Source organism: Pelophylax lessonae (genome assembly GCF_965119305.1).
Source record: "Pelophylax lessonae genome assembly, chromosome: 8".
In the NCBI taxonomy this organism is placed as follows: Eukaryota; Metazoa; Chordata; class Amphibia; order Anura; family Ranidae; genus Pelophylax; species Pelophylax lessonae.
The window spans coordinates 19693205-19708457 of NC_138775.1; the positions used below are offsets into that span (position 1 = coordinate 19693205).

Consider the following 15253-nt stretch of genomic DNA (forward strand, 5'->3'; position numbering starts at 1 on the left):
CAAAGAGGCCCGGGTCCTCTCAAAGAGTAGCCTGCAAAACCTTGCGCCCAAAGCAGCATCCGCAGATGCCAACACATCCACTTTGTAAAATGTTGTGAACGTGTGCACAGACGACCAGGTGGCCGCCTAGCAAACCTGTATCACAGACGCCTGAAGGCAGAAAGCCCAAGAGGCACTAAGCGCCCGAGTAGAATGCGCCTTAACCACTTAAGCCCCGGAAGATTTTACCCCCTTCCTGACCAGGGCCTATTTTGCGATTTGGCACTGCAAGACTTTAACGGACAATTGCGCGGTCGTGCAATGCTGTACCCAAATGAAATTGACGTCCTTTTTTTCCCACAAACAGAGCTTTCTTTTGGTGGAATTTGATCACCTGTGCGATTTTTTGATCATGCGCTATAAATAGGGTTGAGCGGACACCTAGATGTCCGTGTTCGACGGGTTCGGCCGAACTTTAAAAAAAAGTCCGGGTCCGTGTCCCGGACTTTTACCGAACTTTTCCCGGACACCGAACCCCATTGAAGTCAATGGGGACCCGAACTTTAAGGCACTAAAATGGCTCTAAAACACCAAAGGAAAGGGCTAGAGTGCTGCAAATGGCAGCAAAACGTAATTAAGAGCATGGCAAGTGCTCTGCAAACAAATGTGGATAGGGAAATAACTTAAAACAACAAAAAAAAACAGAAAAATAAAACAATGTTCTTCTTCATCTCTGAAGGACGAGGCCCATATGGAGTAGGAGGGAGGTTGAGGTGGTGGTGGATGTGGCGGTGACATAGGCGTGCGCACAGGGTGTGCTGGGTGTGCCTGGGCACACCCTAATCACCTAGGGCACATAGCATTGCCAGTGAGGAGATGGGAAAGATCTCCCTGGGACCTGCTCTGCTCTATTTCTCCTTGCCTACAGGTACATGGCCCCGATACATTACTCTCCCTGCTGGCAAACACATGCATGTGTATTTCAACTTTGGGGTGCACACCTTAATGCAATAGGCTGCGCACACCTATGGGCGGTGTAGGTGGAAGCGGCGGTGGAGGAGGACCAGGGCCGGATTAACAGCATCATGGGCTTGGTGCTGAGGATTTTGAAGGGCCTCAAGGGCCGTGCCTTGCCATGCACCCAGAGGAGGAAGGGTGCAGCCATGCATGCCTAATTCAACATGGGATGCTGTCTCTGAAGCCCATAAACACATCCATGCATCGCCAACTGTCCCTCCTTGTCCGGCCTTCACGCTGTGTGGGGAGGTTCTGAGGGTGCTGCCTGGGGAAGCGAGCATAGAAGCCAGACTTCTGTGTTTACAAGTGACAGAAGAGCGGTAACAGTGAATATGGCCAACCCGGGGCCTATATAAAAGGTAGGGGCCTGGAGCTGCAGCTCCAATAGCCCCTACATTAATCTGGCCCTGAGGAGGAGGACGAGGTAGCCAACACTGCTTCTTTTCAAAAATTTTAAATGAGGGTACACCCCAAAAGAGTGAGAAAGAGCAAAAATGGAACAATGGGTGGGTAAGGTCGGTATCCATTGCTATTCTGCATAAGGTACGGAAAAGTCCCGTGGGATCCATGCCTGGTTCATTTTAATGAACGTGAGCTTGTCCACATTGTCTCTGGACAGGCGGCTGCGCTTGTCTGTTATAACGCCCCCAGCCGTGCTAAATACCCGTTCAGATAATACACTGGCTGCAGGGCACGCCAGCACCTCCAAGGCGTAAAGGGCAAGCTCAGGCCATGTGCCCAATTTGGAGACCCAGAAGTTGAAGGGGGCAGACCCGTCATTCACTACATGTAGGCGTGTGCACACATACTGCTCCACCATGTTGGTAAAATGCTGCCTCCTGCTAAGACGTTCCATCTGAGCTGCTGGTGCTGCTGTTTGTTGTGGCGTGCTGACAAAGCTTTTCCACATTTCGGCCATGCTAACCCTGCCTTCTGAGGTGCTGGCGGTGCCCTGGTTGCGTTGGCGACCTCCTCCTCCTCCTCCTCTGCCTTGTGCTTCCACTGTGGCCCCGCTGTCAGATGGGAATGCCAGCAGCATGGCGTCTACCAGCGTGCGCTTGTACTCGCGCATCTTGCGATCGCGCTCCAGTGAGTGAATTAAGGACGGTACGTTGTCCTTGTAATGGGGATCCAGCAGCGTGGCCACCCAGTAATCAGCACAAGTTAGAATGTGGGCAACTCGGCGGTCGTTGTGGAGACACTGCAGCATGTAATCGCTCATGTGTGCCAGGCTGCCCAGAGGCGACGAAAGGCTGTCCTCTGTGGGAGGTGTATCGTCCGTGTCCTCTGTATCCCCCCAGCCACGCACCAGTGATGGCCATGAGCTGGCCTGGGTGCCACCCTGCTGTGAACATGGTTCCATCTCCTCCTCCAGCTCCTCCTCCTCCTCATCCTCCTCATCCTCCAGAACTGTGCCCCTGCTGGACAATTGCGTCCCTGGCGTTTGCGTGTGCAGGAACCCACCCTCGGAGCCCCTTGCGAATGACTGCCCTGAAAGCCTTGGAAATGTTACCTCTTCATCCTCCTCCTCCTCCTCATCCTGTGCCACATCCTCTTCCATCATCGCCCGAATTGTTTTTTCAAGGAGGCATAGAAGTGGGATAGTTAAGCTGAGAACGGCGTCATTGCCACTGGCCATGTTGGTGGAGTACTCAAAACAGCGCAACAAGGCACACAGGTCTCGCATGGAGGCCCAGTTATTGGTGGTGAAGTGGTGCTGTTCCGCAGAGCGACTCACGCGTGCGTGCTGCAGCTGAAACTCCACTATGGCCTGCTGCTGCTCGCACAGTCTTTCCAGCATGTGCAAGGTGGAGTTCCACCTTGTGGGCACGTCACATATGAGGCGGTGAGCGGGAAGGCCGAAGTTACGCTGCAGCGCTGCCAGGCGAGCAGCAGCAGGGTGAGAACGCCGAAAGTGCGCACAAACGGCCCGCACTTTCTGCAGCAGCTCTGACATATCGGGGTAGTTTTTAAGGAACCTCTGCACCACCAAATTCAGCACATGCGCCAGGCAAGGGATGTGCGTCAAACCGGCTAGGCCCAGAGCTGCTATGAGATTTCGCCCGTTATCGCACACCACCAGGCCGGGCTTGAGGCTCGCTGGCAGCAACCACTCATTTGTCTGCTGTTCCATGCTCCTCCACAACTCCTGCGCGGTGTGTGGTTTGTCCCCCAAACAGGCAAGTTGTAAAACTGCCTGCTGTCGTTTACCCCTGGCCGTGCTGAAGTTGGTGGTGAAGGTGTTACGCTGTCCGGATGAGGAGGCGGTAGAGGATGAGGAAGCGGAGTAGGAGGAGTTAGGAACAGGAGGCAAACTGAAGCGCCCTGCAATCCTCGGTGGTGGAAGGACATGCGCCAAATTGCTATCCGCCTCAGGCCCATCCGCCACTGCATTTACCCAGTGTGCCGTTAGGGAGATATAACGCCCCTGACCGTGCTTACTGGTCCACGTATCCGTAGTTAGGTGGACCTTGGCACAGATGGCGTTGCGCAGTGCACACCTGATATTTTCCCCCACTTGGTTGTGCAGGGAAGGGATGGCTTGCCTGGAAAAGTAGTGGCGGCTGGGCACGACGTACTGTGGGACAGCCACCGACATAAGGTTTTTAAAACTGTGCGTCTCCACCAGACGGAATGACAGCATTTCAAAGGCCAATAATTTTGAAATGCTGGCATTCAGGGCCAGGGATCGCGGGTGGGTAGGGGGGTACTTCCTCTTCCTCTCAAGTGTTTGGGAGATGGAAAGCTGAACGCTTCCACGGGACATTGTGGAGATGGTTGTTGGTGACCCAGGTGGTGGTGTTGCTGACAGATCGTCTGTTTGCGGGGTGGCAGGTGCCGGTATCACTACAGATGTGGCTGGAGCGGCCGAGACTGCAGCAGAAGAGGAAGCAGGATGAGCCAGAGACGTTTCTTGGTTTTGAAGGTGTGTACTCCACTGCAGCTCGTGCTTTGCACTTAGATGCCTGATCATGCAGGTTGTGCTCAGGTTGAGAAGGTTTATGCCTCGCTTCAAGCTCTGATTGCACAGGGTGCAAACCACTCGTGTCCTGTCATCAGCACATTTTCTAAAGAACTTCCACGCTAGAGAACTCCTTTGAGCTGACTTTGGTGCGCTCGTTCCCTTGCTGCGTTGGGCAGTAGCGGGCGTAGTGTCTAGGGCACGGCCGCTCCGCTTCTGCACCCTGCTCCCTCTTCTGCTGTGCTGGTGGCTCTGTGCGACCACCGCCTCTTCCTCCAAACTACTCAGGTCACCTGCATGACGTTCATTCCATGTGGGGTCGAGGACCTCATCGTCCTCCACATCATCTTCCACCCAGTCTTCACCCCTGCCCTCCTTGTCGGTCTCCACAATGCTGAACGCCGCAGCAGTTGGCACCTGCGTTTCGTCATCATCGGAGACGTGCTGCGATGATCCTTGCATGTACTCATCTTGAGAAATAAGTGGTTGGGCATCGCTGCACTCAATCTCTTCCACTTCTGGGGCAGGGCTAGGTGGATGGCCCTGGGAAACCCTGCTGACAGAGTCCTCAAAAAGAATAAGAGACTGCTGTATGGCTTGGGGCTCAGACTGCTGGCCTGATTTGCAAGGGGGTGAGGTGAAAGACGGTTGGACATTGGCTGCAGGTGCCAACTCTGACCTTTCTGCAGTAGACTGGGTGGGAGACAATGTGAAGGAACTGGAGGCACTGTCAGCAGCAAACCAATCTACTATCGCCTCAACTTGTTCTGGCCTCATCACTTCTAGGGGCGTTTGATGCCCTACCAAATACTGATGCAGGTTCTGTCGCCTACTCACACTTGAGGAAGGTGTTTCACTTGTGCGTGTAGCTGGCACAGATCGACCACGTCCTCTCCTTGCAACAGGAGCTCTACCAGCAGCACCACGACCCAGGCCACGGCCCTTATTTGACGGTCTCCTCATATTTCTGTAATTTAAGATCTTGCCCTAGAAAGGTTTTTATTGAATAGCGGAATAGGAAATATGATCCAAAAAAGTGTATGTATCTCGCACGTACAAAACCACACTAGGCCCCAATTACTATTGTTTCTACCCCTAAAAGGATGGATGAGGAGTAGGAGGAGTATGGAACAGACAGCACCCTCAAATCTTCAGAAGTATGAGATGAACCCCAACAACTTGGAAAGGTGGATCTCACACGTACCGACACAGACTATCTCGCAATTGAATTGATCCCCAAAGGTTTTAATTGAATAGCGGAATAGAAAATATGATCAAAAAGAAAGTGTATGTATCTCGCACGTACACCACCACACTAGGCCCCAACTACTATTGTTTGTACCCCTAAAAGGATGGTTGAGCAGTAGGAGGAGGAGTATGGAACAGGCAGCACCCTCAAATCTTCAGAAGTATGAGATGAACCCCAAAAACTTGGAAAGGTGGATCTCTCTCACACGTACCAACACAGACTATCCCCCAATTTAACTGATCCCCAAAGGTTTTTGATTAAATAGCGGAATAGAAAATATGATCCAAAAAAAGTGTATGTATATCACACGTACACAACCACACTAGGCCCCAATTACTATTGTTTGTACCCCTAAAAGGCTAGATGAGGAGTAGGGGGGGTATGGAACAGGCAGCACCCTCAAATCTTCAGAAGTATGAGATGAACCCCAAAAACTTGGAAAGGTGGATCTCTCTCACACGTACCAACACAGACTATCCCCCAATTTAACTGATCCCCAAAGGTTTTTGATTAAATAGCGGAATAGAAAATATGATCCAAAAAAAGTGTATGTATATCACACGTACACAACCACACTAGGCCCCAATTACTATTGTTTGTACCCCTAAAAGGCTAGATGAGGAGTAGGGGGGGTATGGAACAGGCAGCACCCTCAAATCTTCAGAAGTATGAGATGAACCCCAAAAACTTGGAAAGGTGGATCTCTCTCACACGTACCAACACAGACTATCCCCCAATTTAACTGATCCCCAAAGGTTTTTGATTAAATAGCGGAATAGAAAATATGATCCAAAAAAAGTGTATGTATATCACACGTACACAACCACACTAGGCCCCAATTACTATTGTTTGTACCCCTAAAAGGCTAGATGAGGAGTAGGGGGAGTATGGAACAGGCAGCACCCTCAAACCTTCAGAAGTATGAGATGAACCCCAACAACTTGGAAAGGTGGATCTCTCTCACACGTACCAACACAGACTATCCCCCAATTTAACTGATCCCCAAAGGTTTCTGATTAAATAGCGGAATAGAAAATATGATCCAAAAAAAGTGTATGTATATCACACGTACACAACCACACTAGGCCCCAATTACTATTGTTTGTACCCCTAAAAGGCTAGATGAGGAGTAGGGGGGGTATGGAACAGGCAGCACCCTCAAATCTTCAGAAGTATGAGATGAACCCCAAAAACTTGGAAAGGTGGATCTCTCTCACACGTACCAACACAGACTATCCCCCAATTTAACTGATCCCCAAAGGTTTTTGATTAAATAGCGGAATAGAAAATATGATCCAAAAAAAGTGTATGTATATCACACGTACACAACCACACTAGGCCCCAATTACTATTGTTTGTACCCCTAAAAGGCTAGGAGTAGGGGGAGTATGGAACAGGCAGCACCCTCAAACCTTCAGAAGTATGAGATGAACCCCAACAACTTGGAAAGGTGGATCTCTCTCACACGTACCAACACAGACTATCCCCCAATTTAACTGATCCCCAAAGGTTTTTGATTAAATAGCGGAATAGAAAATATGATCCAAAAAAAGTGTATGTATATCACACGTACACAACCACACTAGGCCCCAATTACTATTGTTTGTACCCCTAAAAGGCTAGATGAGGAGTAGGGGGGGTATGGAACAGGCAGCACCCTCAAACCTTCAGAAGTATGAGATGAACCCCAACAACTTGGAAAGGTGGATCTCTCTCACACGTACCAACACAGACTATCCCCCAATTTAACTGATCCCCAAAGGTTTTTGATTAAATAGCGGAATAGAAAATATGATCCAAAAAAAGTGTATGTATATCACACGTACACAACCACACTAGGCCCCAATTACTATTGTTTGTACCCCTAAAAGGCTAGATGAGGAGTAGGGGGGGTATGGAACAGGCAGCACCCTCAAACCTTCAGAAGTATGAGATGAACCCCAACAACTTGGAAAGGTGGATCTCTCTCACACGTACCAACACAGACTATCCCCCAATTTAACTGATCCCCAAAGGTTTTTGATTAAATAGCGGAATAGAAAATATGATCCAAAAAAAGTGTATGTATATCACACGTACACAACCACACTAGGCCCCAATTACTATTGTTTGTACCCCTAAAAGGCTAGGAGTAGGGGGAGTATGGAACAGGCAGCACCCTCAAACCTTCAGAAGTATGAGATGAACCCCAACAACTTGGAAAGGTGGATCTCTCTCACACGTACCAACACAGACTATCCCCCAATTTAACTGATCCCCAAAGGTTTTTGATTAAATAGCGGAATAGAAAATATGATCCAAAAAAAGTGTATGTATATCACACGTACACAACCACACTAGGCCCCAATTACTATTGTTTGTACCCCTAAAAGGCTAGATGAGGAGTAGGGGGGAGTATGGAACAGGCAGCACCCTCAAATCTTCAGAAGTATGAGATTGTGTTCACTGTACCCCACAAAGATTGAGTTCACTGCACCCCACAATGATTGTGTTCACTGCACCTCACAAAGATTGTGTTCACTGTACCCCCCAAAGATTGTGTTCACTGCACCCCACAAAGATTCTGTTCACTGTACCCCACAAAGATTGTGTTCACTGCACCCTAAAAGGATGTTGTTCACTGCACCCCACAAAGATTGTGTTCACTGCACCCTAAAAGGATGTTGTTCACTGCACCCCAAAAAGATTGTGTTCACTGTACCCCCCCAAAGACTGTGTTCACTGCACCCCACAAAGATTGTGTTCACTGCACCCCAAAAAGATTGTGTTCACTGTACCCCCCAAAGATTGTGTTCACTGCACCCCAAAAAGATTGTGTTCACTGTACCCCCCAAAGATTGTGTTCACTGCACCCCACAAAGATTCTGTTCACTGTACCCCACAAAGATTGTGTTCACTGCACCCCAAAAAGATTGTGTTCACTGTACCCCCCCCAAAGATTGTGTTCACTGCACCCCACAAAGATTCTGTTCACTGCACCCCACAAAGGATTTTGTTCACTGCACCCCAAAAAGATTGTGTTCACTGCACCCCAAAAAGGATTTTGATCACTGCACCCCAAAAAGGATGTTGTTCACTGCACCCCAAAAATGATTTTGTTCACTCCACCCCAAAAAGATTGTGTTCACTGCACCCCACAAAGATTGTGTTCACTGCACCCCAAAAAGATTGTGTTCACTGTACCCCCCAAAGATTGTGTTCACTGCACCCCACAAAGATTCTGTTCACTGTACCCCACAAAGATTGTGTTCACTGCACCCCAAAAAGATTGTGTTCACTGCACCCCAAAAAGGATGTTGTTCACTGCACCCCAAAAAGGATGTTGTTCACTCCACCCCACAAAGATTGTGTTCACTGCACCCCACAAAGATTGTGTTCACTGCACCCCAAAAAGGATTTTGTTCACTGCACCCCAAAAAGGATTTTGTTCACTGCACCCCAAAAAGGATGTTGTTCACTCCACCCCAAAAAGATTGTGTTCACTGCACCCCAAAAAGATTGTGTTCACTGCACCCCACAAAGGATTTTGTTCACTGCACCCCAAAAAGATTGTGTTCACTGCACCCCAAAAAGGATGTTGTTCACTGCACCCCAAAAAGGATTTTGTTCACTGCACCCCAAAAAGATTGTGTTCACTGCACCCCAAAAAGATTGTGTTCACTGCACCCCACAAAGGATTTTGTTCACTGCACCCCACAAAGATTGTGTTCACTGCACACCAAAAAGGATTGTGTTCACTGCACCCCAAAAAGATTTTGTTCACTGCACCCCAAAAAGATTGTGTTCACTGCAGCCCAAAAAGATTGTGTTCACTGCAGCCCAAAAAGATTGTGTTCACTGCAGCCCAAAAAGATTGTGTTCACTGCAGCCCAAAAAGATTGTGTTCACTGCAGCCTAAAAAGATTGTGTTCACTGCACCCCAAAAAGGATTTTGATCACTGCACCCCAAAAAGGATGTTGTTCACTGCACCCCAAAAATGATTTTGTTCACTCCACCCCAAAAAGATTGTGTTCACTGCACCCCACAAAGATTGTGTTCACTGCACCCCAAAAAGATTGTGTTCACTGTACCCCCCAAAGATTGTGTTCACTGCACCCCACAAAGATTCTGTTCACTGTACCCCACAAAGATTGTGTTCACTGCACCCCAAAAAGATTGTGTTCACTGCACCCCAAAAAGGATGTTGTTCACTCCACCCCAAAAAGGATGTTGTTCACTCCACCCCAAAAAGATTGTGTTCACTGCACCCCACAAAGATTGTGTTCACTGCACCCCAAAAAGATTGTGTTCACTGCACCCCAAAAATGATTTTGTTCACTGCACCCCAAAAAGGATTTTGTTCACTGCACCCCAAAAAGGATGTTGTTCACTCCACCCCAAAAAGATTGTGTTCACTGCACCCCAAAAAGATTGTGTTCACTGCACCCCACAAAGGATTTTGTTCACTGCACCCCAAAAAGATTGTGTTCACTGCACCCCAAAAAGGATGTTGTTCACTGCACCCCAAAAAGGATTTTGTTCACTGCACCCCAAAAAGATTGTGTTCACTGCACCCCACAAAGGATTTTGTTCACTGCACCCCACAAAGATTGTGTTCACTGCACACCAAAAAGGATTGTGTTCACTGCACCCCAAAAAGATTTTGTTCACTGCACCCCAAAAAGATTGTGTTCACTGCAGCCCAAAAAGATTGTGTTCACTGCAGCCCAAAAAGATTGTGTTCACTGCAGCCCAAAAAGATTGTGTTCACTGCAGCCTAAAAAGATTGTGTTCACTGCAGCCTAAAAAGATTGTGTTCACTGCACCCCAAAAAGGATGTTGTTCACTGCACCCCAAAAAGGATTTTGTTCACTGCACCCCAAAAAGATTGTGTTCACTGCACCCCACAAAGGATTTTGTTCACTGCACCCCACAAAGATTGTGTTCACTGCACACCAAAAAGGATTGTGTTCACTGCACCCCAAAAAGATTTTGTTCACTGCACCCCAAAAAGATTGTGTTCACTGCAGCTCACACACAGAAAAATGGATGTGGATCACTGACACCTGCCTATCTCCAATCCCACACCACACAGCAATATCGATTGTAGTTTGTAGAACACAGTTTCCCTAAAATTCAGCAGACTCTGTCCCTAACAGGATTGAGAAGAGATCGTAGATCAGGATTGAGTGCAGATTCACCCCACCCCCCACACAGCAATATCGATTGTAGTTTGTAGAAGACACTGACCCTATAATTCAGCAGACTCTATCCCTAAAATGCCTACAACTCGCCCTGCCTAAACACTCCGACCTGTCCCTCAATTCTATCCGGACACAAATGGTTTTTTCCTGCCTATCTTTCCCTAATCAGCAGCCAGCACGTTGATGTGTGCTCTGTCCCTGATATAAGCAGCATAATGACGCCGCTGCGGCTGCCTCGAACTTATAAAGACTTGGTCACATGCTTCAGACGGCCAATCACAGCTACTAAGACATTTGCAGGCATGGCTGGGATGGCTTAAGGCACACCAGTTAAACGATTGTTGATTGGCTGTTGAAAGCCCGCCATGAAAAGAGCGCCAAAGCATGCAAAACCCGGAAATAAAACGACCGAACACGGATTTTTACCCGAACATACAGTAAAGTGTCCGTGTCCGTGTTCGGGTACAAAAAATCCAATTATTCGGTACGAACACGAATAATACAGTCCGTGTTCGCTCAACACTAGCTATAAACAAAAAAAGAGCGACAATTTTGCAAAAATAACAATATTTTTCAAATTTTTTTATATGAAATTCCCACCAAAAAAATGTAAAAATCTAATTTTTTTTAAATTTTTGGCCAATTTGTTTTCTGCTACCTATGTTTGGTAAAAAAAAATCACAATAAGCGTATTTTGATTGGTTTGCGCAAAAGTTATTGCATTTACTAACTAAGGGAAAGATTTTTGTCATTTTATTTTTTTAACGAGTAATGGCGGCAAACTGCGATTTTTTTTGCGGGACTGCGACATTGCGGCGGACAGATCGGACCCTTGACTGACATTTTTGACACTTTTGGGGTTACCAGTGACATTACTACAGTAATCAGTGCTATACATATGCACTGTTACTGTAAAAATGACACTGGGAGGGAAGGGGTTAACTTTATTGGAGAGGGAGGGGTTAAGTGTGTCCTAAGGGGCGTGCTTCTAACTGTCATTGGATGTTGCTGTGTGTGTGTAACAGCACAGATCAACGGTCCTACATAGCAGGACCGAGTGATCTGTGCTTTTACACAGGGAAGAATGACAGGCGGCTTTGTTTACATTAGCCGCCTGCCTTTCTCCCTCTCTAACCGACGATCGCGAGTGACCGGCGGACATTGGGTCCGCTGGTCACGCGCGCCGGCTCCTTCGTGTACGAGCAGGGGAGGGAGCGCACCTCTGGCGGCACGTGCTCGCCCCCTATTCGCTCCCAGGCTAGTGACGTACCGGTACGTCACTTTGCCTGGGAGGGGCTGACCGCCGCCGTATATAGTTGGGCGGCGGTCGGCAAGTGGTTAATAGGGAATGGAGGAACCTGATCCTTGATGGAATAGACCTGCACCACTGTCTGTCTTGTCCATCTGGAAATGGTCATGGCAGACGCGACCAACCCTTCGCGAGGTCCATCCGTAAGGACAGACAGTAACGCTGATTTCCTAAACGACTCGGTTGCCGCAAGGTACACCCTGAGCGCCCGACCCACATCCAGAGAGTGCAATGCAATCTTCCTAGGAGGTTTAGGCCTAGGACACAGGGAAGGCAACACAATGTCTTCATTCAGATGGAAACCAGAAACAACCTTAGGAAGGACAAGGGCGACACTATCTCTGTGAGCCACCAGGTAAGATGAACGACAAAGCAACGCCGCCAGCTCCGACACTTTGCATGCAGAAGTAATAGCCACCAAGAGGGCTACCTTCTGAGACAATGTAAGCAGAGGAAGCTCATGAATATCTTTGAAAGGCGGTTACTGGAGTACCGACAGCAAGAATCAAATTGAAATCCCACAGAGGCAACAGAGAGCGTACTGGGGGAGCCAAGCCGTACTGGGGGCCGCCTCCCACGGGGGCGCCCACTCGGTTGTGGCCTAGTAGGCTGCGAGCCACTTCCTAAATTTCTGTGGGTGCCCCGCCGGACCGACCGCCCAGGGACAACGGGGGAGAGGGCGGATGTCCAAACGGACACAACCACCTTAAGACAAAAATGGAGGGGTCCTTATACTGTCCTACAGCCTGAGCCAGCAGTACCCACAGCCCAGTACCAGCCAGAGCCAGCAGTACCCACAGCCCAGTACCAGCCAGCCGTACCCACAGCAGTACCAGCCAGAGCCAGCAGTATTAGGGCTGAACGATATTTGGAAAAAAAAAAAAAAAAAAATCACATTGCGATATTTTTTCCCCAACGATATATGTTGCAATATTTATACCCGCCTCTTCTTGGTGTACATGGTACAGTCGACTCCCCTCCGTATTTGGTACCTTCTTGGCAGCCTCGGCCCACGTGCGCTCCCTCTGCCTCTTCTGTTTGTCCCTCATGATCAGGTTGTGAAGTCGGTTCTCCCGGAGGGAGGGGGAATCTCTCTGGCTGGGGGAAGTGGGAGTAACGCTGGGAGTTGTAGTCCTCTCCACCAGGCAGCTCCTTCGCACCGGAAGCACACTCCCAGTCCCCACAATACAGCGAACCAATCAGGTCGTGAGTAGCGGCACAGTGAACCAATCAGGTGTGCAGGCACGCGTGATTGGTTCCCTGTGCCGCTGCTCACCGCTCAGTCAGGAGAGCTGCAGGACGGACTTAACATGTGGGACGGATGTCGGGCTGTATTCTTCTACCTTCCTTCACTGTGAGTCCCCAATATCGCATGATCCGGTGATGTGACTATCGCCCACGGCAGCAGCACGATATTCGATGTTACATCGAATATCGTTCAGCCCTAAGCAGTACCCATACCAGTACCAGCCAGAAGTACCCACACCAGTACCAGCTAGCAGTACACACACCAGTACCACCAGGAGGTACCCACACCACTACCAGCCAGCAGTACCCACAGCAGTAGTAGCCAGAGCCAGCAGTACCCACACCAGTACCAGTAGTACCCACACCAGTACCAGCCAGCAGTACCCACACCACCAGAGCCAGAATTACCCACACCAGTACCAGCCATAATCAGTAGTACCCACACCAGTATCAGCTATCAGTACACACACCAGTACCAGCCAGCAGTACCCACACCAGTACCAGCCAGCAGTACCAGTACCAGCCATAGTCAGCTGTACCCACACCAGTACCAGTCAGAGCCAGCAGTACCCACAGCCAGCAGTACCCACACCAGTACCAGCTATCAGTACACACACCAGTACCAGCAGGAGGTACCCACACCACTACCAGCCAGCAGTACCCAAGGCAGTCCAAGCCAGAGCTCGCAGTACCCACACCAATCCTAGCCAGAGCCAGCAGTACCCATACCAGTACCAGCCAGCAGTACCCACACCAGTACCAGCCAGCAGTACCCACACCAGTACCAGCCTGAGCCAGCAGTACCCACACCAGTACCAGCCAGCAGTACCCATACCAGTACCAGCCAGCAGTACCCACACCAGTACCAGCCTGAGCCAGCAGTACCCACACCAGTACCAGCCATAATCAGTAGTACCCACACCAGTATCAGCTATCAGTACACACACCAGTACCAGCCAGCAGTACCCACACCAGTACCAGCCAGCAGTACCAGCCATAGTCAGCTGTACCCACACCAGTACCAGTCAGAGCCAGCAGTACCCACACCAGTACCAGCCAGAGCCAGCAGTACCCACACCAGTACCAGCTATCAGTACACACACCAGTACCAGCAGGAGGTACCCACACCACTACCAGCCAGCAGTACCCAAGGCAGTCCTAGACAGAGCTCGCAGTACCCACACCAGTCCTAGCCAGAGCCAGCAGTACCCATACCAGTACCAGCCAGCAGTACCCACACCAGTACCAGCCAGCAGTACCCACACCAGTACCAGCCTGAGCCAGCAGTACCCACACCAGTACCAGCCAGCAGTACCCATACCAGTACCAGCCAGCAGTACCCACACCAGTACCAGCCTGAGCCAGCAGTACCCACACCAGTACCAGCCATAATCAGTAGTACCCACACCAGTATCAGCTATCAGTACACACACCAGTACCAGCCAGCAGTACCCACACCAGTACCAGCCAGCAGTACCAGCCATAGTCAGCTGTACCCACACCAGTACCAGTCAGAGCCAGCAGTACCCACACCAGTACCAGCCAGAGCCAGCAGTACCCACACCAGTACCAGCTATCAGTACACACACCAGTACCAGCAGGAGGTACCCACACCACTACCAGCCAGCAGTACCCAAGGCAGTCCTAGACAGAGCTCGCAGTACCCACACCAATCCTAGCCAGAGCCAGCAGTACCCATACCAGTACCAGCCAGCAGTACCCACACCAGTACCAGCCAGCAGTACCCAAAGCAGGACCAGCCTGAGCCAGCCGTACCCGCCAGCAGTAAAGCATATTTGTAAATATCCCAGCATGTGAAGTGTTTCTGACTTCAACCACCATCACCACTTCAAATCACTGAAGAGTTAATTTTGGTCTGAGTGTTCCTTTAATATCTCAGAAGAAGTAATCCTCTGTATACTGATTGCACTTCATTTGATCATCCTCCACCACTTGTGTTACATTGGTGGTTGGGGGCGGAGTGCCACCCCCTCCCTGGAATGAGTTTTTGCAGGTTGGGGTGTCTGCTGCCCTCAGCTCTCTATGGGGGTCTGTCAGACACAAGGCTGCAGATAACAATAACATAACGAAGAACAACAAGAAGGGAGGCTCCCCTCTCATAAAACATCCTCCCCTCCCTCCTGGGCCATGCTGGGAGTTGTAGTCCCTCCTTACACCCTCGACCTCTCACCTGAGCCGCCGCCATGACAGACACTGAGATAATCTGGCCCCGCCCTCTCACCGAGCGCCCAGTTCAGCACCTGCCTGTGGGCGGGGCTCCTGTTCAGTCATGTGACCAGCACGT

At 49.8% G+C, this 15253-nt stretch overlaps 1 protein-coding gene across 1 annotated transcript in view; it reads right to left on the reverse strand.

The window, feature by feature from the left end:
* Window positions 1-15247, reverse strand: part of APEH (acylaminoacyl-peptide hydrolase) — a 46871-nt gene extending 31624 nt beyond the window's left edge. Inside the window, exon 1 of the mRNA XM_082265363.1 lies at window positions 15140-15247. Within this exon, the coding sequence (XP_082121489.1) occupies window positions 15140-15154 (15 nt within the window). The 5' untranslated portion in view covers window positions 15155-15247. The remainder of the gene's footprint in view (window positions 1-15139) is intronic.
* Window positions 15248-15253: the final 6 nt, after the last annotated feature.